The following is a 25,109-nucleotide window of genomic DNA, read 5'->3' as shown; positions in this document are numbered from 1 at the left end:
TTCAGAGCTGTCACCAACCTTGCTTTTGTCCAGGAAGTGACAAACAAGGAAAATCAGCAGGGAAATGATGCTCCTTTTCATAGAAGAGCCCGGTTTATTTGCTGCCTAGCGAGCCGGTTCTCCGTCTTGGCAACAGTGCCCTCTAGGTGTGACGGGCAGCCCCACCGAGCGCCTGCCGTTTCCAGGCTCAGCAGACCGTTTCTGATGCCCGCGGCACAGCTGGGCCGGCTGCAGCAGCTCGGGTGGCAGCCCCTTCCAGGGGCCACTGCCTCCATAGCCCCGCAGATCCCTGAGCAAACACTTCTAAACAAGTGCAGAATATCATTTGCTTCTTGTTTGATTTTACACTTCTTCATCCCTTCCTCCAGGATTGATGGAGTTTCATTTCTTATCACCCGCTCCCGTGGCTGCAGTTTCTCTTCAAGGTGAAAGAGGCCTCGTCAMTGAGTGGTCCTCAGGGCCACTGCAAACAGGCAGGACTTGGCTGCAGTCTCGTAGTGGGACTAGCAAGACGCTGGCCTGCCTTGCTTAACTAACTGCCGTGGTGTCACCTGGCACCTCCTCACGCAGAGGGGACTGGAGCTAAGTAGGTGGGGAGGAGAAGCCGAAGGGCTGAGAGGCCGGCCAGCCCTTGATGTGAGCTGGGAGATCCCGGGAAGGAGGGCGGGAGCGCCGCAGGCAGCAGCGCCGTGCTGCTCCTCGGGATGCGGCCCGGAGCGCTCACTCGGRGTGCACCCACTGAGAGGAACCCCGTGCCTGGACGTGTGTGTGCATTCCTTGGTGGTCTGTTTGCTTTTGAAATAATAAGGATTGTGAGGATGGGTGATGGTTGTTGTCGTTATTTTCCTGATCCAAAGGACTGAAGTTAATGGTTTCATTTATACACAGCGTTCGCTTCTCTGCTTCCTATCTATTGTTCAGGTTCCTAGGATAACCCGTTTATTTCCAAGGATGACTTTCAGACCACTTTTTTCAACTATGCAAACAGCTTCTCTGCTCAGCTCTCATCCCGTTGAAGCAGTCATGTGCGGGGTGGCAGGGGCTATGTACTATCTCTGTGAGAGAGCTTTTGCCAGCAGGTGGAAACCCGCCAAGGTTTGCCTCTTTTTGCTGGCTTTGAAATCACCCTCACCAGCATGTTCCCTCTGAGGGGAGCGCACTTCCTAAGCTGTGGCGAGAATTAAAGCTTAGCCTGGGACCTTGCACCTGATTGATGTTGATTTCAATGTGGGTAGGATATTTCTATGTGTCTTCAATCACCTCACGGGGAAAAAAAATCAGTTCTGAAAGGACAGCAAACTAAAAATGCAACATCACAACATTATCAGTGGTACAGCACATGAAGATCCTGCAGCAATAATCCAGCAGAATTACTGTAATCCATGAACTACGTTAAAAAGATTAAGCCTTTGTGGTTCTGACAAGATATAGCATGTAGAATGGAAGGGCATTTGCAACCTTTTTACTTGAAACCTAAATATGGTTTCATTCCTCAGTATACTTTCTTATGAGAACTTGTAGAATGATTAATAGCTATGTTCCAAAAAAAAAAAAAAAAAAAAAAAAAAAAAAAAAAAAAAAAAAAAAAAAAACTTTAATCTCTACCTTGTATGGATAATTTTTCTTTTTTTTTTTTCTCCTTGTCCCAACTGAAAATTGGAAGTGTGAAACCTGTTGCAGGAGAAACCTGTATGCTGTTATAGTTCAGCTACCCAGCTTACTTTTCAGAAATTTTTTGTCTGCAAAACACGAGGAGTTTAGAGTGCTGGGCTAATTGTGAATTGCAGAGTTTGGTGGCCAAGCCAGCACTGGTTCGTATTTTACTCTTTACTTGAGCAGCTCGTATGAGTGCCCAATGTCATCCTCTAATGAGCAGTTTTGCAAGGGATATATTAGTGTGAAAATATGTTGGTCATAAGGACTTATTAGGTGAGTGTATGCTGAAAATGACCTACAAAGCACTTCATTTTCACACTGTGAATTTATAGTACTTAGTACCTGTTTTTCCTGAGTAAAGAGAAGTAGCTCTATACATAGACCTTAAGCTCTTATGGTATATATATTAGGATTTCAAAGTCAGTGTTGAAGAGATTCTCATGAGGGTTATGGAAATTTCAGAAAAGTATTTTTTTAATAATTTTTTTTCCTTTAAAAGTAAGAACACTGAATTATCTTTCATATTAAAATAAATATTGAGTACAATTCCAGAAAATCAAGACCATTCAAGCCATGATTTGTCTTTAATGTGTTGTGTTGTATGAGAACCTGTGTTCTCACACTTGGAGCTGCCTAGCCTGGGTACAGATGATTGCTGGAGGTTTGAGCAATAACTCCACAGCATCACCGTTTAATGAAGTTTAGTCAGTGCTTAGCTTAATTTAGATTCATTTAAATGCCTCAAAGCTAAACCTAAAGATTTTCTTGTGTCCTTACTTCTATTCTGAAAAGGAAAGAAAAAAAAATCAGGTGTTTTTCTGAAATCAGCATAATTTTTATCTTTTATTTAATGTTGCATTAACATTTTGTTGTCCTTGTGTAAACTCTGGAATTAAAACATTAGCATTTAAACACGTGAACATTTCCTATGTCTCCCCCGTGGCCGGCYGGCTCCTTGTGCTTGCTGCGAGCGGCGGGTGCCCCAGAGCCGCTGCCCTGCGGACGTGTCCCGCGCAGCAGAGCCCACTGAGGCCGCGCGCCCCAGGGTGAAGGAGCAGGCGCCCCCAGGCAAGGAGGTGCCCACCTAACCCGTCCTTCCCTCAAGGACTCGCAGCCCTGGCTGCAGGCAGACGTGGCGGCCGCTTCGCGAGCGCCCAGGGCCACACAGGAGCGAGGGCCTCTGCGGCCGCCGCGGCCTTGGCACCTTCCCGGGGTGCTGCAGGAGGTGCCCGGAGCTGCTGCCCCTGCCAGGCCGCGGCTCCCAGTGCCTGCGGAGCCCGGCCCGTGGGAGCTGCCCCTGCCAGGCCGCGGCTCCCAGTGCCTGTGGAGCCCGGCCCGCGGGAGCTGCCCCTGCCAGGCCGCGGCTCCCAGTGCCTGCGGAGCCCGGCCCGCGGGAGCTGCCCCTGCCAGGCCGCAGCTCCTGGTGCCTGTGGAGCCCGGCCCGCGGGAGCTGCCCCTGCCAGGCCGTGGCTCCTGGTGCCTGCGGAGCCCGGCCCGCGGGAGCTGTCCATTCCAGGCCGTGGCTCCTAGTGCCTGCGGAGCCCGGCCTAAGGGAGCTGTCCATTCCAGGCCGTGGCTCCCAGCACCTGCGGAGCCCGGCCCAAGGGAGCTGCCCGTTCCAGGCCGTGGCTCTCGGTGCCTGCGGAGCCCGGCACCATACTCAGATGAGGGCAGCTGCTCCTGACAATTTATTTTCTTTCCAGCGGCCTAGCAAGGGTCCCTACCCCAAAGCTTTAGCTTGGCGAGTCTAACCAAGTGACTTCATTCTAGTCTTTTGTGGGGTACTTTTAAACAGAGTGAAGTTTCTTTGTGTTCCCTTTCTAGATAGGTAAGACAACAGTTTTTAAAAGTGTGGTGGTTCCTAAATGCTAATGTTTGCCAGGTCTGCAACGTAGAAAGATTTTCTTTGAAATCTAATGGAAAGACAGAAAGGAACTCCCAGTTCATGCAAATTGAGCATTTCCCAACTAACCTAAATCATCAGTTTCCAGAGGAGATCTCTAAACAGGCAGCAAGGCCTTTGTGCTTGCAAGAGACGCGGCCTTGGTGTACGCAGCGCGCGCTGCCCATCCCTGCCCAGCACGGGAGCCCCTCGGGGCCTGCTGAAAAGGTTCACGAAGTGTGACGTGCTGGGAGTTCCCTCTGAGGTTTCTGCCTTTCTGTTAGAGCTGTGTAATCAACTACAGGGCTGGGTTAAAATTGGGGAGATGACTTTTATTCTGTGGTACCAAAGCCGGGAGTTCTGTAGCCAGCGTTCTCCCACATGCTGCAGTACAAAACGCACGGGATTTTAGAGGGAGCAGTGCTTGTCTTGCAATTGGCCTTTTTTTTTTTTTTTTTGCCATTAATAGTGAGGAATTATATAACCAATTCCCACGCTTTGTATCTGAAGATTTCTCTGGAAAGCTTAAATTGCTCTTGTTGTGGTCCCTGCAGTGGAAAGGAGAACCTTTCTGCCTTGGCCGCAATGTGTTTCTGTAGTTTGGTGGATTATGTGATGATGTGAGCACCAACGTGTGGTACCACTGAATAAAAGCACGTGCTAGAAGGGGCGACTAACCACTTTCCTTGGCCACTCTGGGCACCACAAAGTATGAGAGAAATTGCTCCTCTTCACWCAGGAGACCCTAATCAGTACCACGTGCCAAATTGCCCTTTCCCTTCAAACTATGAACCTGAATGTTAACTGGTTAAAACGGATCTTCAAACTAAGCAAGTAGAGGGAAAGGCCAAGTGATGGGTGAATGGAGGAGTTAAAAAGAAGAAAGCTCTTACTGAGCATGAGTTTAGGTCAGAGTTTCACAGCCTGGGCTGGCTGGACACTCACGTGATGCCCATGAGCGTGCCAAAGCTCTTCCAGTCTGAGGGGAGGCCCCCCCATTTCTGGAATCACTAACCGGGTGGCTGGCGTTGCAGGTTGGAGGCCGGGAGAAAGAGCTTTGGCCTCCGAGTAATAGGATCTCCTTGGCTTCCAGGAGGAGTTCTGCTACCCCGTGGAGTGTCTCGCCCTGACGGTGGAGGAGGTCATGCACATCCGCCAGGTGCTGGTGAAGGCAGAGCTGGAGAAGTACCAGCAGTATAAAGACGTCTACACAGCTCTCAAGAAGGGCAAGGTATGTGGGTGCACGCGGAGCCTCCGGAGCGGYCCCCGTGTCCGCAGTCCTGAGCGTGGGACGTGCGGAGCAGCCCCCGTGCAGTGTGTGCTGAACACGGCGACACTTGTTGTAGAAGCAGCTGGTTTGCTTAGATCCTGTATAAGAATGCAGTGGGGCTTGCAGCAATCCGAGCAGCTCTGTGCGTGCGTGTTTGAACATTCGCTGGCAGGAGTGTTTTCGGTCCCCCGCCTTCTGCAGTATTACTGCTCAGCATTTTTATTCCACAAAACAGAATTACAGCTAGCAGGAGGAAATTGCAGCAGGTTTTTCAGTGCGGATCCCCTCCTTTCCCCTAATCAACAGACTCTTCCCCACTTCCTGACTTGTTTCCCATTTCTAGAGTAGGAAGAACACAGTTATATTCTGTGTGACCCCATAAAAAAMCTCTTACCTTACTGAACCTAGCTGTGTCTGCTTAAAGGTATTTTTTCTGTCCATGCCTGGCTTCCATTTTGCAGCTTTTAGAGCCTGATCTAGTGATCTAGAACCTGCTCCTCAATCTGCAGGTCCTTTGAGACGTGGCCGTGTCGCACGTCTCGGAGGCAGAGGAGCCGGCAGGCCGCGTGTGCTGCTCTAACCAGCAGTTTGAGCTTTGCAGTGGCATTTTTGAAGGGCTTTAAAAGCACTTTAGAGAACTGCAAGAACTTGAAAGACAAAAGAATCCTAAATATAAGCCCCAACTCTGATTTCTTGCAAATTTTTTTGGGGAACCAGAATCTCGGTAGTATTCTGTAATTCTGTAAATTGCCCACTGACCTATTTCTTTTCCTGGCTGTGAAAACTTTCCTCAGTAAGAGCAGTAACTCCCTTTTAAATATAGCTCTCTTTTAAATATAGTCTCTGACAGCTTTTGCTACTTGCATCTACTGATTTCCGTCTGTAAATTGTGTTCTTTTCATTTGTTTGTTTCTGCATTACAAAATGAGCAGAAGTATTTCACCCTGCTATCTGAAGATGTGTTAGTTCATAATTAAAGCTGTGATGTGCAGAGGTCTGTGTATCAAGCAAAGAGGGAATGAGAACCTTCCAGAGGAGTCAGGCAACATGTGACCCGAGAAGAAGGTTTAATGTTAGAAAACACAATGACTAATGTTTTTTTTTCTGCGAACTGCAGACTCGTAATTGGTATTTACCAATAGAAGCAGTGTCCTTTTCCCTCTCTTTTGACTTGTTCTTCTTGAACATCAACAAATATGTTTTGCCTTTAAAATATATTTTAGCWACAGGGTTGCGTGTCTAATGTGTGTAGATTTTTTAGTAGATTTAATATTTTTAGGGCAGAGGGAATCAGAATCTTAAAAGTCATTACATTCAGCCATTGCRTCTTGTCATGGTCCATAAAACTCAATAATGACGTTTTATTAAATTCCAGGGGAAGTAGATGCTTTGTTTAATTAACTCCTGCTATTAAAATGTTCATTTTTATTTCTAAGCAAATTCGTCTAGTCTCATCTCCCTGTCTTTAGATCCCAGTGCATCATCCTGTGCTTCATTAAAACTTTCTTCATGGTCCGTGGCCTTTGCTTCATGTAGATGTTGTTGTCATTGTTACTCCTCTGGATAAACTAAACAGACTGGGTTTGTCATCTCACGCTAAAATAGGGTTTTACTTAAGTAAGATTGCTAGTATATTTTTTTTCTGAACCTTCTCTGGTTTTCAAGAACATGGGACTAGAGGAAAATCATCAAATGTTAGCAAGGGAGGTTGATAGTTGTTTTTCCGGAACCAGTCCAGTTTCCAGCCCAAATTTATCCATGGCTGAACTTAAGCCCCTTTGTTCTTGTGTTCCTCAGTTCTAGTGGTTACTTGTCCTTGTTGCTGTTACTCCTATTTTGCTGCTCTTTTTTTTTCTATGGCAATGCCATAAACACCAGTGATGGAGGAGTAAAAAGAAGTAACTATTTAAATTAGATGAGGAATTAAAAGAGTATTTCTAAGTATGTCAAGATAAAATTCTGGATCATTCCTTTCAATATCCTCTTGGAAGAGGGGGCTGCAGCACTGGATGGAGTGCTACAGCGGGGATCTTACAGGTAGATGAATTCATCACAGTGCAGGACTGTCCTCTCTAAAATTGTGAACTCCTCTGTTCTTCTTTTAGCTCTGCTTTTGCTGTCGAACAAGGAGGTTTTCCTTCTTTACTTGGTCTTACACTTGTCAGTTCTGTAAGAGGTAAGTATTTGATATCTGATAATAATTAAGTACCATTTCAGAGTGAAATATAGGGACTTGTACATTAGAAGCCTCCCARTAGTTCTGCTGCAAAGTGTTTACTGTTCTTTTATTTATGTAATTACAGATGAGGTTACAAAAATGTATATCTAAAACCTGTTCCCACCTGAGTGCAGAATTACTTCCTTAGATTGAAATTCTTTGGTAAAAGTAAGAGAAATCCTCTTTTTTTTTTTTTTTTATGCTCATGGAAGGGTAAGGTAGATTTTATTCAGACTCCCTCAACAGTTACAAAGTTTTCCCATTGTTGGGGAATTTTTTTCAAGACAGAAGAATATATTATGTTTTGGATTACTTTTTGTAGACTGGAGTGAGGGGAGAAGGGATGAATCCTTTGCTGACAAAATGAAAAATTTTAAGTTAAACAGTGGGAGTGTGGAGATTTGTGGAATCACTGATCTTTTTGTGTCACTTATCGAGGGATGTTCTCTTTGAGAAAAAAGGGTTACTTTATTTTCCCTGTTTTGTTTTAGCTGTTTTATTCTCTAGCTCTTTTTTTCTTCTGAAGTATATTCAAGAAGCTTTAAAAATAACAATTCCTTTTTAATGGGATGGGACAGGATTCTAACACCTGAAAGCATTTTTCTCTTATTCTTGATTTAAATATAAATTTTCTCAGTAAGATAATTCATGCTCTCACTTTCCTACACAGGCCTGTATGCTCACAGTGTTGCAAAAAGGTAAGTAAATAAATGTATGGTTTGCCCCGTCTTAAAAATCTGCCATCTGTGGCAATGATGCTTCACATCTTCCTTTGGCTCTTCTCATGACAGATGCGACTGCCATCAAAGCCATATTCCACCCTCCCCATCTTCTCACTGGGACCTTCAACCTTGCAGAGAGGAGAAAGCTTCATGAGGCCAGAGAAACCCTCCACCAGCCACCACCGATCCCTGAGGAGCATGCCSAGGTGAGAAGCGTCCAGCGGCCCTACCTCTCCCTTGGAAATGATTCCTAAGCGTTTCCTCTCAAGTTATAAATCACTAAGAAGAGTCTGTCCATCTGTTTTTAATACTTATAATACTTGCAGTAACCTCTCTGAAGACTGAAAACAAACCTCTCTTCCATTTCCCTTCATGAAGGACAATATTAGCAGTGCGACTTCAGCCTTTATCACATTACAGGTGAAAAATTAACACGAGACTAGGACAACTGAATTCCTGTAGTACCTCTAAAAATACCTCTTAAGTATTCTCAGGAGAGAATACTTAGACTCCTAGGGAGATAGTTCTCACATCCTGGAAGCACTAACTGAATGGGAGTTCACTTGAATGTCTTCCACAAATTTATCTTCTATCAAGAATTTTATTTTTTCAGTTTCACTCTATCAAAGGTTGGTTTTCTACCATATCTACACAGATGGTTTTCAACAGTAATCCCAGAAACTTTATAAAAAAGATCACTTTTATTGAGAGGATGTAGAGTTCCTATACTCCTATTCAGAACTCTCTGCATAAATCACTTGTGCTGTGACATTAGGTCAAAATTAGACAGATACATCACTGATATATATTTGTTAATAAGATCAGTTTGGTTAAGTTAAACTTTACGTCTGCCTTCATTTAGTCACCCTGCAATCCTACTGAACCAGCTAACAGCTGTCCTCTCAGCTGCTTGGTCGCCTTGGGTCATTTTTGAGGCAGGAGGAAACAAGGTTTGAGTCAAAACTGCTGCATTTTCTAGCCGGTCTGCCTGGGGCCCAGCAATGCGCTGGTAAATAATGAGATGGGTCTTTCACCTTTCAGGTTGAGCTCAAGGTCCAAATCTGTGGATAGGTCCCATGAAGAGCTACAGTTTCCCAAAGAGCTGATGGAGGACTGGAGCACGATGGAGGTATGCGTGGACTGCAAGAAGTTTATTTCAGAAATCATCAACTCGAGCCGGCGCAGCCTCTCTCTGGCCAACAAGCGCGCCAGGTTAAAAAGGAAGACGCAGTCTTTCTACATGTCCTCGCCGGGGACCTCCGAGTACTGCCCGTCTGAACGGACCATCAACGAGATCTGAGCCCTGTGCCTTTCATTTGCTTTTGGCTTCATGAGGTCACTATCCACGAGCAAGGTCCCTGACGCTGGATCGCCATTCCGTTGCTTCCCTCCACCTAACAGGCTTGATTTGCATCAGCTCCCTCCTGCGGATTTCCTGCTCCGAGGGTTTCCAGAGGTGCAGGGTGCTGTGTTTGTACCTGCACAGAGCGACACGCAACGGGTCAGCTCCTCGCACTGGAAGAAAAACAGTCGTTTGAAATCATTGCTCTTTTGTATGTGTGCTTCGAAACTGGAAAGCCTTTTCTTGCTTTCAGTCCTTTTTTAACCCTTCTTGGAGTCGTTTTTCAGGAGACGAGCTCAAACATGCGCTTGAAGGAGAACCCAGTGTAACAAGGTGTGAGTGCGAGCACGGTAGCAAACACTAAGTCATATTGGCAGGGCCGAGGGCCAGCGACGTGGCTCCGAGCGACCCTCCTTGGGACACTCCGAGTGGCTCTGAGCTCAGGGCCGAGCCCCGCGCGGCGCCCGCGTCCCGGGCCGGGAGGCTCCGGTGGCGGCGCTCCGCGCTTCCCGCGGGGCTCCGCTCGCCACGCAGCTCCCGCCCGTCTCCCGAGCACACTCTCCTGGTTTACTTCCTATCTTGAATGTACGATGCTTCGTGGCCGTGAATTTTAGTACTAGACGGAGTTGTACAGGTTATGGGGAGGGTGGGGAATAAGGGAGGTTCTCATTTTAACTGAATACCTGTAAAGTTGCTTTTGTGGTTATGCGGTAAAAAAAAAAGGTGGGTGCGGTGTACATTTGTATTATAACCGGACACAAAAACTGCTATAATAACTTCCGACAGCATATCCACTGGCAACCCCGTTTTTCTGGGGTTTCTAACTTGGCTGTAGAATTTAGTTTTCTGCTGAAATTTGGGGCAGTGCTGTCTCAGATTGGGAGCTCTATTTCTTTTTCTTATTCTCCTTTTCCTTGTTTAATTCACTCACAAGAGAATGCTAAACTAGGTGTTCCTATAATGTTACAATGTAAAGTGACATCACATTCTTTTTTTGCACTTTTTTATATATTTTTTTTTAATTCAGGCCTAGTCAGAGTTTAGTTTATAATTTGATCATTTTCGTATTTAAGAAAAAGCTAACATAGCCAAGTTATTAATACTTGAAAATCAACTACTGTAACTTTTTCATAAAATTTTTAATACCCTGAGGCATATTTAATATCTATATAGCAGTGTATTATAGAATGACATAGCGGAAAAAAATCAGATCTATTTATTAACCTTTCTATATGTCAGAGTAATGAGAGATACCTCAGAACAGCTCCAAAGCAGGAGGGACTGGATTTGCCTATTTATTTTGATTCGGAATATGTGCGTATGGGAGTGGATGCTCCTGCCCAAATATCTGTGTGTTTGGAGGCCCCAGGGCGGGGACAGTTCCCCGGGGGGCCGGGGCAGCCGCTCCAGCCCCACGGCCGTGCTGAGCCCCATGGCGGGCGCGTTGCCTCCTTCTCCAGGCTGCCCCTTCAGAGCCCGTTTGCAGGTTACACTGCAGCCCTCGGTGCGGCCGCTCATATAGTCAGGTGGAAAAGCACATGTGGAGTCTCCTTAAGCCTTCCCAGGGACTCGTCCGTCCTGACTTTCCTTTAAACTCCTTCTCAGAAGGGGCGAGGTTTCGCAGCGCCGGYGCTTGTTCAGGTGGCGTGTTCGGCCCTGGCTGAAGCGGCGCGAGGAGCAGCGGCGGCGGCGGCGCTCGCTCCCTCCCTGCCGCCCTGGCCCTCCCTTTGGCTCGTGTTGTGCCTGCTGGCGCKCGGGAGAGCGGGAGGGACACGAGGCTGTGGGAGATGGGGACACATGCGGGCGAGGGGCACAGGGCACAGGTCCCGGTCTGGAAGGGCTGCTGCGGTTTCGGTGGCTCTGGCAGCGCCCAGGCCAGGCCCGGCTCTGCTGCACAGCGCTCACACCAGGAAAACAAGGCCCCCCTTTCCATCTTCCCTCCTTCCCCCTGCAGATTTCTCCGGAAAACGCCGTTGCGCCGGCCTCGCAGGGCGTCCGTGCCGCCAGCCGCGGTGCTGCCGCCGTGCCGCGCTCCGTGTCCGCAGCGCCCGGCCCTGCGCGGCGCCAGCCCCGCGCGCAGCCCGCGCAGGGGAGCCCCGGGCGGCCGGGCCGGCCCTGCCCAGCGCCACGGCCTTGGGCCAGAGCCAGAGCGCAGCCCGCAGCGGCCCCGCTGCCGCCTCGGAGGAGGAGGGCAGCGGCTTGTAAATAGCTGTAACATATGTATGAATGGTTAGGAAGCCGCCATCCGTCATGCAATGGGAAATGACTTTTCCATGACGTTTTAAAAAGAAAGTGAGTCCTATTTATCTGTGTGTTGGCATTACCTTTAGTGAAGCTTCCAGCCCCTCCCGACCGTTGGCGCTCCATAGGCATTTAGAGTGAACTGCCACCAAAAACGATGTGGGACAGGAYGTGCCCGTCAGTTTTTAAAATCCTTTATTTTTCTAGCTGTGTTATCATGACCGAGACTTGCGTAGGGCCCTCGTGAGAGACGCGAGGAGTCAGAAGCGGCCCCGGGCGCCGCGGTGCTGGGAGAGTCGGCCCTGCCAGCGGGGAGCCCGCGGCGGCTGCGCTCGTGTGTGGGGAGAAGCCACAAGGTGCTCGTGGTGCCCACGCTGCTTGGGGGGCTGGCCTGTCCCCGCGCCCCCTGCGGCCTCTGCACCGGGGGCAGGGGGTTGCTGCGGGGCAAAAATAAAACACCTTTCCATGACAGCCCTTGTCCGTGTTAATTCTTTTACGTGTAAGCGAATGYAGACATCCTCGCCTCTTCTTTCTCGCGCTTCTCTCGTTTTGTGAAGACCAGTYGGCTGCCGCTTCTGAGGAGCCGCGTTAAGGAAAATGAGGGAATCACAAACACCTGAGCGCTGGCTGGGCTGCAAGTGGCAAGGGACTGTGTCAGAGCGGTGTTAGAATAGCCACAAAGCTGCTTCCRTAGAGCGGGGACGCAGCTTCGTGCGCACGCTGCAGGCCTTGGAAACAAATCCAGCCCTCTCCTTGGAGGCAGACGCTCTGGGAGCCGCTGGCAGAAACTTCCTCCCCATCCTTCAAACCAGAGGCAGGGAGAAACCTTTTATCACAGCTCACAGTGTTCCCTTCTCTCTTCCACACTCCTCCCTGGAAAATTCAGGACCAGCTTCTGCGCTGAGGCGCTGGCTGCAGCACTGAGCAGTAACCGAAAAGCGCCAGCTTCAGCCCGCCGTGACTGCTGCCTTCAGGCCGCATCCAGCAGCTCCGCACGGGCTCCGCATTGGAAATATCCCCGGATGGTCCCAGGGCCCTCTAGCTCCGCTGACCTCGAGGCAGCAGCAGGCCTGTCTGTCCTGCACCCTTCCCACCCGCAAAGGCAGAGGCTTCCGTGGGGCTGTGACTGTTTCAAGGATTTGGGGAGCTGCTGGTAAAAGGAAGAGGTGCACGAGGAGTGCTCAGTGTTAGCAGTGCTCTGCGCTACGAGCTCCCGACAGCATTAAGCAAGGGCTTAAAAACCAGCAGCACCATGAAAAGTTTCTGAAGTCTGTACAGTTGAAATGTTAATACAGTTTGCTAAGCAAAGATTTGCAGATGAATTTTAAGAGTGTTGGCACTCATGGAGGATCAGCAGGGGCTGGAGCTAAAAAATATTCATTTAATGAAGGCAGCAACATGTCTGTGGTAGTTTGCACTTAACTGCGGGTTCCCTAAAGGACTTTTCAGTGTCCCTGCAGGTTGGTCTGTTTGGCAGCAGCAAGGCCTGGCTGACCGGCCCTCCGAGTAGCTGAAGTCGACCAGGCCCTGTGTCCTGCCGTAAYGGAAGGGGCTGCTGGAGTTGAGGGCTGCAGTTGAGTCCAGTCCAGGGGGCTTCTGCAGAAGGGCTTGAGGAGCAGCTGTTGGGCAAAGTGGTGATAAACCTCTCTGTAGAGAGAGACCGCCTGCTTAGAAACATCTTTATCCAGGTGCCAGGCTACCTAATGTACGAGCAGAGCTGCAAAAGACCCATTTGGTCYGTAACCCTTTTGATCAGAACCATCTGCAAGTGCAAAAGGACAAGCAGTTCCCTAGGGACGTCCTATGGAGCGTGGCATTTCCTGGGAGCCCAGCGGCCTTTACGGGCTGGGCTGGGATTGCCCTCGTGCTGCGAGCCAGCGACGAGCAGCGGGTGTCAGGGAGCGGAGATCCCACCCCTGGCCCCCGCTGACACCGTTCCCAGCAGGAACGGGACTGCTGGAGCACCCACCCACCATCCGTCCGTCCGTCCGTCCATCCATCCATCCATCCATCCATCCATCCATCCATCCGTCTGTCTGTCCGTCCATCCATCCATCCATCCATCCATCCATCCATCCATCCATCCATCCGGAACATGCTGTCATGACCCAGCCTGCAGTGCTAGCAGCCAAGGCCCAGTTAAACCAACAGGTCTTTATTGGAAGAGGCTGGTGGTTACATAACGTGAGAACGTGGGAGTGAAACAAAGATGCAATACATAAAACGGGCTGTTTCGCTATGAAAGGTGGTCCTCCCCCTCTCCTTAATAAAAAARTAATCTCAAGAGCTGCATTTGTTTTGGGCCATGAGCAGCATAAAGCACAAACTGCCCCCACTGCCCGTGGCACCTCGCGCCCTGCGCCGTCCGTGTGCCTGCAGGTTCCCTGCGGCTTCAGCGCGCCGGCTCCCTCGGTGAAGCCGAGAAAGGCAAGAGGGTTTCCTTCTGCTTGCTTCCGTGCTGCACGGTACCGAAATGCAATCGCTGGTTCATGCATTACTAATAAAAGTTGCTTTAAAATAGCTTTTCCTCGCTCTCGCTTTCTGATCTAACTGTGGGGATGCTAAGCACTGATTGTGGAGCACAGCCAATGGTATCAAGTACGAGTGCTGCATTTCTCGGGGGCGCTGAATTGCAGCTGTTCAGCTGTGTTTAAAAGCACTGCAGAAAGGTAAAGACAGATATGTACTGAGCCAGAAGAGCTCAGTTAAATTAAAATCTTTATTGATGATTAATAACTCTTACTGATGATTTTCCTTTGCCAACTAAAATTTTAAAAAATCTCAAATCTCAACGGTGGAGGAATTAAGAGGACAGATCTTCACATTCAGCTTCACAAAGAAAACCCTTTTTCTGTGAATAAAGTGCCAGCTGAGAGCGCGTTTGTCCTCGCGGGGCAGCAGGCAGAGGCTGGCGGCACCGCACGGCCTGTTGAGCCGGGCTGAGCAGGGCTCGCTGCAGCAGAGCGCAGCGGCAGCGCGAATGACAGTCGCWGCTCCCCATGAGTTGCAGAGCAGCGCTCATCATTTTACACGATTCTAAGCCCCCTACCAAGGCAGGCACCTAGTCAGACACCACGGACAACTCTTCAACTTGGAACAGTGATCTGTGGCTTACAGCAAGTTCCTGCTATTCTGTCCTACTGCTTATGGACTAACCAAGCAAATATGTTTTTAAGTCTTCTCTAAAAACCAACCGCCCATGTTATATTACAGGAGCTACACAAGTGGTTTCTTTTAACTGAAGACATTAAATGAATGTCATTTATTTAGATAGCACCACAGTGAACACAGTCACATTACRGATTCCCGGCCCTCGGAGCTTACAGTCTGAGAAGATGCAAGAAAAATTGCTCTGACTAAAGATGAAAACGAAAATGGTCGGGTCAAGGAATGTTGCTGTGTGGGTTCATCTCCCTCGGCGCTGCTTTGCCCATCACACACGAGTGCTTGACCCTTCGAGCACTGCGGCTCCGTTGCGCTGCTTGTGCTGAGCGGCTCCCTTGAGGGGACTGCAGCTGCGGCTGGGGCTTCGTGTTTTCCCTTCGCCCATGAGGCTTTCGCCGCCGTGCCCGCTGACGTGATCCAGGAGGAGGGATGATGCTGGAGCAGAGGCAGGTCAGGAAGGAAAAACGGTCTCTGTGAGACAGCTGCAGACGACGCATGAGTCCACTTTATTGTACAGGTTTCAGTCAATGGTTTTTGTTGCTAACATGAGCTTTCCTGCGCTAGCAAAAAATAGATACATAGCCATCAGCCATGGATCAGCGTTTACCTGTAGTTTGGTATCTCCAGGACCCCCAGTKCCTCCCAGGCTGAGCAAACATGCGCCGGTTCCCAAGCTCCCAGGCCATCGCTGCCTTCCCTGCAGCTGCCAAGCAGCAGTGCCTGGAACAGTGCTGGGAGCCAGCGGCAGCCCCAGGGACCCCCGGGCACCAGTGGCAGCGCCAGGGCCTTTCCGGGCACCCAGCGGCAGGGCTGGATCCGCCCGGACACCCAGCACGCTGGCCGGAGCTGCACGAAGCACAGCCACCCCCTGGACACGCATGGCGCCCACCGTGCACACACAGCCCCTCTCCCTTCAACCACACCCTGTGCTGCCAGCCRGGCTCTCACCTGCTGCTTCCCCAGCCTTTCAGGATCCCTCCAGGATAAAAAGCACCCTGCTGGGCAAGCAAGTCTTTTCCTCCTGTTGCCAGACTGCTGCTGCAGCAAACCCGCCAGGCCTCGCAGGAACCCTCTCCATTGCCYGCAGGGAGGCGCAAGGACAGGGAGCGCGGGGGCTGTGGGAGGCTCCGCAGTGGGAAGCAGCCAGCGGCTCACGGCACGGAGCGGGAAGCGGCTGGCGGCTCACAGCTCCGCAGCGGGAAGCTCAGGGCGTGGAGTGAACCGTGAGGAGAGGCGCCTAGGCGGGCAGCGAGGCTCTGCCTTGAGGCAGCAGAAGGGTCCCGAGGCAGCTCGTGTCTCATGTGGTGCGGGGCAGCGGGCAGGCTGCTCCGGGCAGCAAGCGGGAGCCGGCTGTCCCTCTTCCAGAGCGTCTGCAGCACTGGAAGCCACTGTGCAAAATTATCGAGCTCGAACACAATGCCAAGCAAGCATTTCAAATCCTGGGTAAGAAGAAAAGACCTTAACTATTCTTAAAAAACAGGTTTATTCATTAGGATCTCACGACTCGGACGGACTATAGTTACACCCAAATTGATGCTCACTCTCACGAGTCACATAAGGAACACGGACTCTGCAGTCTCCCTAAAGCCACAGGCAGTTCCCTAAAGCTCCTCATTTCAGTTTGCTTAAAGCTACTTCTTTAAGTCACGAGTTCAAGCTGCAGCGACAACCACTTTKCTACATTTTACAGAATTTGCTTGTGCTCTTCAACAGTTCCCTAAGTCCCTGGTCGCCACTGGCGCCAGTAAACACCTTTGCAACATTTATCTCAGTTTGCAGGCACACACACAAAAAATACATTAAAATGCCCTAGCAGAGGGCTGCATAAAACAGGTAACTCTGCATGGACCAAAAAAAAACCCTCTTTAATGAGCTCCGTTATCAACCTGTATTTATGCAYGTTTTAAGGAAGCAATTTCTATAGCTGCTATTTTTCCACATGAGAATTATTTAAAAATGATCCTAAAAACTTTTTGTGCCAATATGGCAAAGTGTTAAAAAGAAAAACCCACAAAGTTAAGCCAGTAGTTTGTGGAAAGCACTGAAAAAAGCGAGACCATTTCATTTTCCATCTACTTTTGTCTTCCCTTAGAGAAGAGGGAGTACCTGCTTACGAGATACTGCCCCGTGGATTTCAAGTTTCTAGGGTATTTCTCATCTGAGCAAGAGCCTACTTCTTGCATCAGAGTCTCCTCCTCAGTTAAGACCTGATGTCAAAGCAAGCACCYGTGGAACAGCACAGTCCCTTCATTCAAGTAGCCTTTCTGCAAATAAATAAGGGAAGGATTTTCCAGCACTTTCCAGGAATTACCAGTGCTCTTCTGGTAGCATGGAGAGGACTGCTGCAAGTTAATAAATATGACAATAAATTACACCCTTCTCCCTACAAAGAGCAGCTGGTTTAGATTACTACCATCAATAGAAACATTATCTGTGTTGGATACAAACATCCAAGAGGTAAAGTATCCGTGTGTCTCGTGCAGACAGCACACTTGGACAGCTCAGAGGAGTTAGTGCCACGCACGTTTTAGGTTTTGGGGATAATCCTCTRTAGGATCCTTCTCTATAGTACCACATTCTCTCTCGCATAGTTCCCTTTGACTGACCATAAGAGGTTAGAAAAGGGACAAAATCAACTGCTTTAGCACCTATCAGATCTTCATAGACCAATGCTCTTATGAAAAACCCTTAATGAACATACGAGTTCTCTTAGAATACAAAAAGCAAAGATGGTGTAAAATATAAGAAACATATTCTCTGCTTTTGTTATAGAAGGCACATTTGGGGCAGGTTTAAATGTGCTGAGTGTTTTGTCTCCACTATCTAAAGGACTCTGTTTAAACCAAAAGAGCATTTGCAGGACGTCTCGGTCAGCGGGCAACCAAAGATGCTGGGGAGATGGGACACGGTTACTTTTCCTAGATGTTTTTTCTCAGATCTAGTGTTYTTATATACATATAAAACCTGTGCAGATCAACCTTGGGAGGGTCATCTACAGRAAAAAAAAGAAGTTTGCAGAATAAGATTTCTGTGTCACTTCCTGGCAGGTTTTGCCTTCAGTTCTCTGTTGATGCTGCTGCCATGGCCGATTTCATGTTTTCGCGCGTTGACTTGAGTTCCTCCAGTTCTGTGTTTAAYTTGCCAATCACCCATTCCAGGGCATCTCGACCCTGCCGGAGAAACACTGTCATTTAGGATCAGAACAGATACAATCCCACCATTCGCGCTCCTATAGTTTTTCCTCTGTCAGACATGAGATTTGCTTTAATTTTCTTTCCATAGCCTGCAGAGCTTGGCACAGGATTATGTGGATAAATTTCTTAGCAGCTTCTTACTGCTGTTCACTGCACTTCACACCCCCATGCAAGAACTTCACACAGCAGTGCTGGTGGGTGCTGCCCCCGCTGCTCGCGGGAGCCTCCCGCTGCCTCCTGCGGGATCGGCGGGCAGCCCCGGAGCGCAGGGACGGCAGGCCGTGCGTCGGCCCCGCTTCACTCTCCAGTGAGGCCCCCCCGGCCTCCCACATCGGGGCACCAGCCTGGGCGCCTCCCCAGGCCTGAGGCACTGAGAGCCGCGGCTCTGCCCACAGCAGCCAGGTCCAGCCAGAGCAGCCCTTGGGAAACGCCGTGCCCCAGGAGGACCCTGCAGCTGCCCACACTGCAGCCACCACGCGAGTGCCCAGCCCCACAGCGGGGGCACAGCACAAACCGGTGCACCTCAGCTAAGCTAAAGCTCAGAACTTCAGCGCCCCACGTCCTCGGGATGATGGTTTTGCCCAGAGAGGCAGCTGTCAGGAGACCCCRAAAATACCTGCTCTTTTCTCCTCCCCAAAAAGCCAGAGATACTCGCCACTGCTGCCCTACAGAGCACAAGAGGTGAAGGGGCCGGGAGCCGTGCGGTTTCACCCCCTCTCAGAGGGGTGCGAAGCTTTGAGCAAAGCAGGCACCAGCAATGAGGCCCCTGCAGAGGCTGGGCAGAAGGCCAGGGGAAGCCCTGCACACCTTTATTCTCAACTTGGCTATATTCCTGTTGCAAGCACTGTGAGGTTTCTCGGAGAAAAGCTTCCCTTGGAAGAGTACGGCCTCGCTTCAGGGCTCCTTCTGCTTGGGCACCGAACGGACGCTGTTTCGCAGCCAGTAACTTCCTCATGTTCCCCACGTGCGGGCCCCGCGCGAGAGGCGGCGCCGGAGGCCCCGTGCCCAGGATCCCCTCCCGCGAGGCGCTGGAGCGCTCCACATGCACGGGCAGCAGGCACCTGGCTCCCGCGCATCAGGCCGCCTCGTCCCCTCACGCCCTCCTGTGGGAACGTCCCTGCGGCAGCGCAGCGCGCGCACGGAGCCCCCGCGGCCAGCGGCCGCGCTGCCACGAGGCCGCCGGGCGGGCGAGCAGCCTTCACGCAGCACGCGCTCCGCAGAGCCGGCGCCGAGGTTCTGCTGAGGGCCTGGCTGCACAGCGACCAGCGCAGCGGCCTCGGCTCATGTATTCATTGGCAACCACCCAAATCCCCACTTTCAGACTAGCCTGCCAAGCTCTTTCCTTCTGCTCTTCAGATTACACAGATCCACAGACATGTCCTCAGGCCTGCGTGTGCCATAGGCAGCTGAGAATAGACCCGTGATACTGGTGAGAAAGTGCAGTAGTATCTTGCATGGGAATTTAAATTTAATCATAAAGAGCTGCAGAGCCTTCATGTACGCCAGGAGCAGCCAACAGTGCAGAATCTGACAGAGGAGGGTGTGCAGGGCACACGGCAGCAGCTCCCGCGTGGGCAGAGCCCGCGGCCGGCTGGGAAGGCCGTGCGGGAGGCGAGCGGAGCAGAGCGGAACAGGCGCCCGGAGGCGAGTGCTGGCCGCGCACGCGCATCCCCAAGCAAGCCAGGCACAGACACCTGCATCCCGAGTCAAGAGAGGCAGCCGGAGGGCTTTTTGGAAGCAGTCTCATTAGTTGAAGCGTTTGCCAATACAGGAATGACAGAGGCAGCTAGGCTGAGTGGTGGGAGGAAAATAATTGGCACTGAGGTAGCACAGAGGCAACTGCCTTTAGCACTCGCAACGCTGAGGGGAGATGCTGTCACAGTCACATTGCTTAAGGGACAGGTCGCTACTGAAATGAATGTATCTGCAGAACACTGTGAAAAGTGTGGCCTTCTTACAGCCTYGAGTTTGCACAGATTTCCACAGAAGTTGGCGGAAGGGCAGCAATATTCCTCGGGCGTAAGAAAAGCAAATACGGTTTCACTACGCAAAAGATTTCCCTTGCTAGGGCATGGGTTTTGAGAATGCAATTTCACATCCTAAGGGGACTGGCAATTAGAACGCCAGTTCCAGTGAGTAACCAATTCCTTAGTCCTCTCAGGTGCCCCTTTTAGACTGGGAAACCACAGGAATGGGGATCGGAGAGCAGCTGCTCAGAGGTGAGACCCGCTCCAGAGCCACCCCACGGGCCTGCTGCACCCACACGGGCTTTCAAGGACACAAACAAGGGCTAACGGAGCCATTCCAGCCCTGCCCCACTCTAAACCTTCTGTGCAGTGAGCATGTTTGCCATTCCTGTATGTGAGGTGCATCCAACACGCATGCAGGTTAGTTTATGAAGTTCACATCACAACAGGCCATGCACACACTCGCTAGGAAGCCAAAATGCTGCAGCAAGAAGGATAACGTTGGCATTACCACTAGTTAGCATAACCTGCAGGTGTGGAGAACTGCTAGCTTAGAGCGCTCTCAGAATTTTGAATTATCCACTCAATAGCATCCCACCCCTGGAGCAACACAAAAAAGATTTACAACACACAGCGAATGACTTTTTCCATCATCACTGCAATAATAAGGTATCACCTGCCACCTCCAAACCTCAGAGCAAAGGTTCCCGTTTCTTCGGAACAGTAAAACATTTTCCAGTGGCTTTTATAAAGCCTGGGAAGGCTGCTAAGAACACAGGAGCACAGCAGAGCATTCCAGAAGAGCTAGTAAAAGTAGGGAAGGTTACAGGGGAAGAAGGGACTGCTAACACAAGYACAAATTCCCGCCCAGTTTAACGTTTGTGAGTAGACCCTTTGGAGAAGGGGGCAGGACAGGAAGGTGCTTTTACATTCTCAGTGTCCAGCAGGGCTGAAGGGGCTCAGATTGCTGGCACGCTCAGCCCGCTGTAAGGCGGCGACACCTGCGCTTCTGCAGCAACTGCGCTCGTTCCCTTCCTTCCCAGAAAAAATCCAGGACAAAGTGCCTCAGGAAGCAGCAAGAAGCACTTCCACAGACGTGCCTGTGCATAAGCACAGCCCTGCACAGCCTGCTTTTAAGAGAAGCAAGCACAGGATGGGGCAGTCGGGGCAGTGCTACCTGCAAACGCCTCAGCCCTTCACAGAACAGGCCTCTGCTTACAGTAGTGCAAGGCAAGGGCAAAGGAACAACTGAGTAATGGACAAGAACTGCACAGGCACAGAAAACATGCTATAAAGGCAGAGAGGGAAGTTAGCGCTGCACTACCAGCCTTCCGCTCCTGGGACTGAGAGCTGACTGTTTAAAAAAGGTGCTTTTATTATTAAAGGAAAAAAGAAAAAAAAAAAAAAGGTAACTGTAGCATACACCTAGGCGGTTGTTTTTTACAATGTGTAATTGTAGAAGAAAAAAAAAAAGTGATTTTTTTTTTATTCTTTGGTAAATTATAGTGTACTTGTTGAGGTCCCAGAAAATGTCGACTGAAATTCTGGGCACAAAGTTTAGTGACATTAAGTATGGTACTCAGCACACATGCTTGAGAATCACTACCTCGCCACCACCACCACAGGAGAGCAGAATAAAGGTGACGTACCTTTCTGGCATTAGAAGAGATTGTGCTTGCCATTAAGCTTTCCAAGTAACTGCTCAAGCTAATGCCTTTGACAGTAATAATTGCTTCTTGAGTTAGCACAGTTCTGTAACAGAATAAAGAAAATTATCAGTTAAACTGAATAGGACTAACATTGTCTCCTATGCCCTCTTCCCCCCAGAAAAGAGGCATACGAATTCCCCACTTACTTCTCAGGGTTTTCAGGATGGGGCGTGTAAACCAGTCTCTCATCAACAGACACCAAATTTGTGAGAGTAATCTTAAAAAGAAAAGAAATTCTGAGTTCTTGCCTTTCGTTTGCCTTATGCCAACAGTGCTTCTCAGTAGCCCAGCACTCACACAAAAGGTAAGAGACAAAGCAGTGTAAACAGAAGGACACAGTCAGTAACAACACCTATAAAGGGTGATGCAACTTCTCCTAACCTAGATCAACTTATAATCAAAGCTTTGATTCGCAACAGAGGCACAAGCAGCTGCTGGGTTTTGTTGCAAGCTGAACCCTATCCAACTTAGGGAATGCAGTTCGGAGAGGCTGCTCCAGACCAAGGCCACCTGGACACTATTCTGAGTATACAGAAGATTGACACGCAAGAAAGAGGAGGTTTTTGAACAAAGACAAACACTCCTCTGGACAACTCACTTGAAGTTTTAAAGTTAAAAGTACCCAGATGATCAAAATACTGCACAATGCTTTATCTATGGATTGGGGGCGGGGGGGAAAGGTGTTTCAAATTAAACTTTCAATTGTGAGCATCATGGTAATGTAAAGTTACTTGATCAAAAGTCAACTTCATCTTTTTTTAATGCATATTCTCAGGTACAGCCTTATGTTCAGAGCAGAATCCTAGATGCTTGGCCCCAAAGTATCTGAGGTTTCGTGCAAGAGCTGGGGAGAGCACCCTCATATCAACCTAGAGATGGAGAAGTGGCCTCCTCCTAACAGAAGATGCAAACACRCATTTCTTAAAGCTACGAGATATGGGACATCCCTTCTCCAGAATTAATTATCAGAAACTTCCTAGCCAGAAACTTCACTCACATTAGTTGAGCAAAGCTCCATCTTCTTTTCCACTGGATCCACCACTGAATGTTCCTCAATGTAAGTCAGAGTTCTACTTGTTCCTAAAATCTAGAAGCAAAACAAAAAGTACCGAAGTTAAAAGGGTCAAAACAGTAAGTTTCAAGTTCTTAGTGGCCCCAAATAAATACACAGTAATTAACTATTACTGAAACACTGTAATCAGTAGCAAGATTACACAGTGGGAAATGCTATCTGTCATGTAAAATGGCACAGATGAGGCTGAAAGGCATGTACAGACATATACTTTGGATATACTAAAGCCTACAGCACATGGCTGCTCCAAAGCGCTCCGACTGCAGCCTGTGCAGTGTTTCTGCAGGTCTATTCCCCATAAATTGAGGCCGGAGCGGCGCGCTCACCGCTCGCACGATGCCCGGCAGCCCCCATTCCGTGCTGAGSAGCCGGTGGCTGTGCAGCCTGCCCCGGCTGTCAAGGCTCCTGTCGAGCACATCGACTCCCACCACGCACGGGTTCATTGGGTTGGGATACTTCCTCATAGCGGCCTTGATCACGGTATCCCAGGGGTGCCTGGAACGAGAAGAGATGATATTTGCTGATGCTGTGATGCTGTGTGGGCAGTGCAGGTTAGCGGCTCCCAAGAGGCCTTCCCAATTCAGTGATGCTTGGAAAGACAGYGAGCAAGAACTGATGCACACATGGGGAAAAAAACCCTTTCATAACGCAAAGGAAATACTGACAGAAATAAAGACAAGAGGCAGCAGTAACAAATGGCTACCAGTAAAATTCCGCAAGTGAATTCCGATTAACTATATGGAAAATGAGGGAAAAAAAAAAAAAAAAAAGCACACAGTCAGCATGGCTGAGCCCTGGAACGGGCTGTCCAACCGCCACCTCTCCTAGAGCTCTGCTGGAGGAGCAACCTGACCTAACTTTTAAGCTTGCCCTGCTTTGAGAAAGAGGACAGATTTTGAGCTTAGGTGGCCCCCAGATGCCAGCTCCGACATTTTTCATACCAGTCCAACATACGAAATAAAGGAAAAAGGAAGTAAGAGAGGCTAGCGAGCACTTACAGCATAAATAACAACCCACACATTTCAAGGCAAGCAAACAAGGCAGATTTTCAGAAGCTACATCAACCTTAGGCCTTGAGGCACATCCATCAGCGCTGCCAGCAGGCCTACGAGCACGGCTTACAGTTCTGCCTACTCTTCTCATCGCTACAGAGCAGTTTTTAAAACAAATTCCAGCYTCAGCAACATCCATGGCAATCCCAAACTGCTGGAAGCAGAGCCGTGCAGAACGGGCTGTTCACAGCTGCTTGTGTGGGGCTCCACATGTCTGCTCTGAGACACCCAAAGCAGCCCTAGATAAATCATGGGCTTGGCCCAACAGAGTAACGTGGACTCTGAACCATGATACCTGTATTCACAGTAATTGATACCCGGAATGGAACTAAACGTGTGTAAAATGCCTTTAAAATATGACCACTGGTATTTATCACAAGAAGGCTKAAGTGTGCCAATTTGCACTGAAGTTATACTTAGCGTCCTAAATAAATTTGATTTTCAAGAAAATTACTTTTTGTCTTAAATTAGATCAGTACAAAAGAGGATACACAATACAGCACAGCAAGAACAGAGGCTGGCAAAAATAAGTTATTTTCTAATAAAAGCAAAGGTCCTTCAGATTTAGTGGTGCAACCAAGGAAGATGAGACACTCCACAGCCACCGCAGGAGGAGAGCTGGAGAACCACTCCTCACATTCACTGGATTGAACGGGACATAACAAGGAAGTTGACTATGTGACTGTACATCACAACGTAAACATCATAGTCAAACAAAGGTACACGAGCTGACAAGGTCAAATTGCACTGAAGTCTCCTTGATGGTTTATGAGGGAGCCAGAAACCTAAAACTGCTCAGGGAAGCTTCAATGAAGCCTAATATTTATGTCACTTTGGTTATGTTTGTGTACATTTTAAAAGGTGTAAAACCACACATTTGGATATTTTCTAAMTGTTTCAGTAGCCATTACTGTTTGTACCACTCAGGTTTGGAGACTTTTAAGAAATTAGTCCTTGGTGGCATTTTAACAACTCCACTGCTGACCTGCGAAGGCCAGATTAGGTGACAGTTGGGGTGSAAATCTTCAACCTGAGACAAGGGCCGTAAAGCCACTGAAAGTCACGGAGCAGAACTGGAACGTGYAACAACCTTTCCCCGTGCCAGCTCACGCTCCTACTTAGTTTCCTTTCCTTGTCTTAAAATTCCCGGAGCTTCCTCCACCGCCCCCGCTTTGGTCAGGAGGAAATACCGGCTTTGCCCTCGCTTCTTGCCCCCGCGGTGGCCGTGCTGGCTCCGGCCAKGCTCCGCGGCTTCCCGCCGGGCCACCCCGCTGCCAGCAGCCGTGCCCTCCTCGTCCCCCATCCCTCCCTGCTTGGGAGCAGGCGGCCGGTCGAGCCGGCAGGTCGGCACCGACCCGCGCCTGCTGCATCCCCGGCACGGCGGCGGGCCGCGGCCTGCGGCGCTCCGGCCTGGCGCGCCCCGGGAAGGGGAGAGCGGGACCGCGGGATGGCGCCCAGGACGCCGGGCGCGGGGCGGCACAGAGGAACCCTGCGCGGCCGCCACTGAACGGCTTTTGCCTGCAGCCCCCGCGCCCGGCAGCCGCGCTGAGAGGTCGCTCCGCTCGCGACACGCGGCGCGCTCGCGGTGCCCCGCGCGGCGGGGAGGCCTCCCCACCGCC

The 25,109-nt window shown here is 49.8% G+C and overlaps 2 protein-coding genes across 6 annotated transcripts in view; one reads left to right on the top strand and one right to left on the bottom strand.

Moving 5' to 3' along the window:
• SPIRE1 (spire type actin nucleation factor 1) overlaps nucleotides 1-9,379 on the top strand; it is a 104,976-nt gene extending 95,597 nt beyond the window's left edge. For both annotated transcript variants that reach the window (XM_026040451.1, XM_026040450.1), the window contains 5 exons: nucleotides 4,632-4,769; nucleotides 6,914-6,984; nucleotides 7,697-7,724; nucleotides 7,818-7,954; nucleotides 8,790-9,379. In XM_026040451.1, coding sequence (XP_025896236.1) covers nucleotides 4,632-4,769; nucleotides 6,914-6,984; nucleotides 7,697-7,724; nucleotides 7,818-7,954; nucleotides 8,790-9,048 — 633 coding nt within the window. In that variant the 3' untranslated portion in view covers nucleotides 9,049-9,379. The remainder of the gene's footprint in view (nucleotides 1-4,631; nucleotides 4,770-6,913; nucleotides 6,985-7,696; nucleotides 7,725-7,817; nucleotides 7,955-8,789) is intronic.
• Nucleotides 9,380-15,945: 6,566 nt separating this feature from the next.
• Nucleotides 15,946-22,932, bottom strand: PRELID3A (PRELI domain containing 3A). 4 transcript variants are annotated; one of them, XM_026040458.1, is made up of 6 exons: nucleotides 22,765-22,932; nucleotides 22,364-22,453; nucleotides 21,513-21,583; nucleotides 21,307-21,409; nucleotides 20,341-20,461; nucleotides 15,946-17,666 (listed from the first exon to the last, which is right to left on the bottom strand). In XM_026040458.1, exons 1-6 carry the CDS (start codon nucleotides 22,900-22,902, stop codon nucleotides 17,530-17,532), a joined length of 660 nt encoding a protein of 219 aa, XP_025896243.1. In that variant the 5' UTR covers nucleotides 22,903-22,932; the 3' UTR covers nucleotides 15,946-17,529. The 4 variants fall into 4 exon arrangements, with proteins under 4 accessions (XP_025896243.1, XP_025896245.1, XP_025896244.1 ...); XM_026040459.1 differs by having other exon boundaries at nucleotides 17,621-17,666; nucleotides 20,349-20,461; XM_026040461.1 differs by lacking the exon at nucleotides 20,341-20,461 and adding an exon at nucleotides 20,169-20,257 and having other exon boundaries at nucleotides 17,640-17,666.
• Between the last annotated feature and the right edge of the window lie 2,177 nt (nucleotides 22,933-25,109).

The sequence above is a fragment of the Nothoprocta perdicaria genome, unplaced genomic scaffold, assembly GCF_003342845.1.
Source record: "Nothoprocta perdicaria isolate Ctin4 unplaced genomic scaffold, notPer1 scaffold_258, whole genome shotgun sequence".
Classification (NCBI taxonomy): domain Eukaryota; kingdom Metazoa; phylum Chordata; class Aves; order Tinamiformes; family Tinamidae; genus Nothoprocta; species Nothoprocta perdicaria.
The sequence above is the reverse complement of the archived record's forward strand: the minus strand, read 5'-3'. Positions and strand labels throughout refer to the sequence as shown.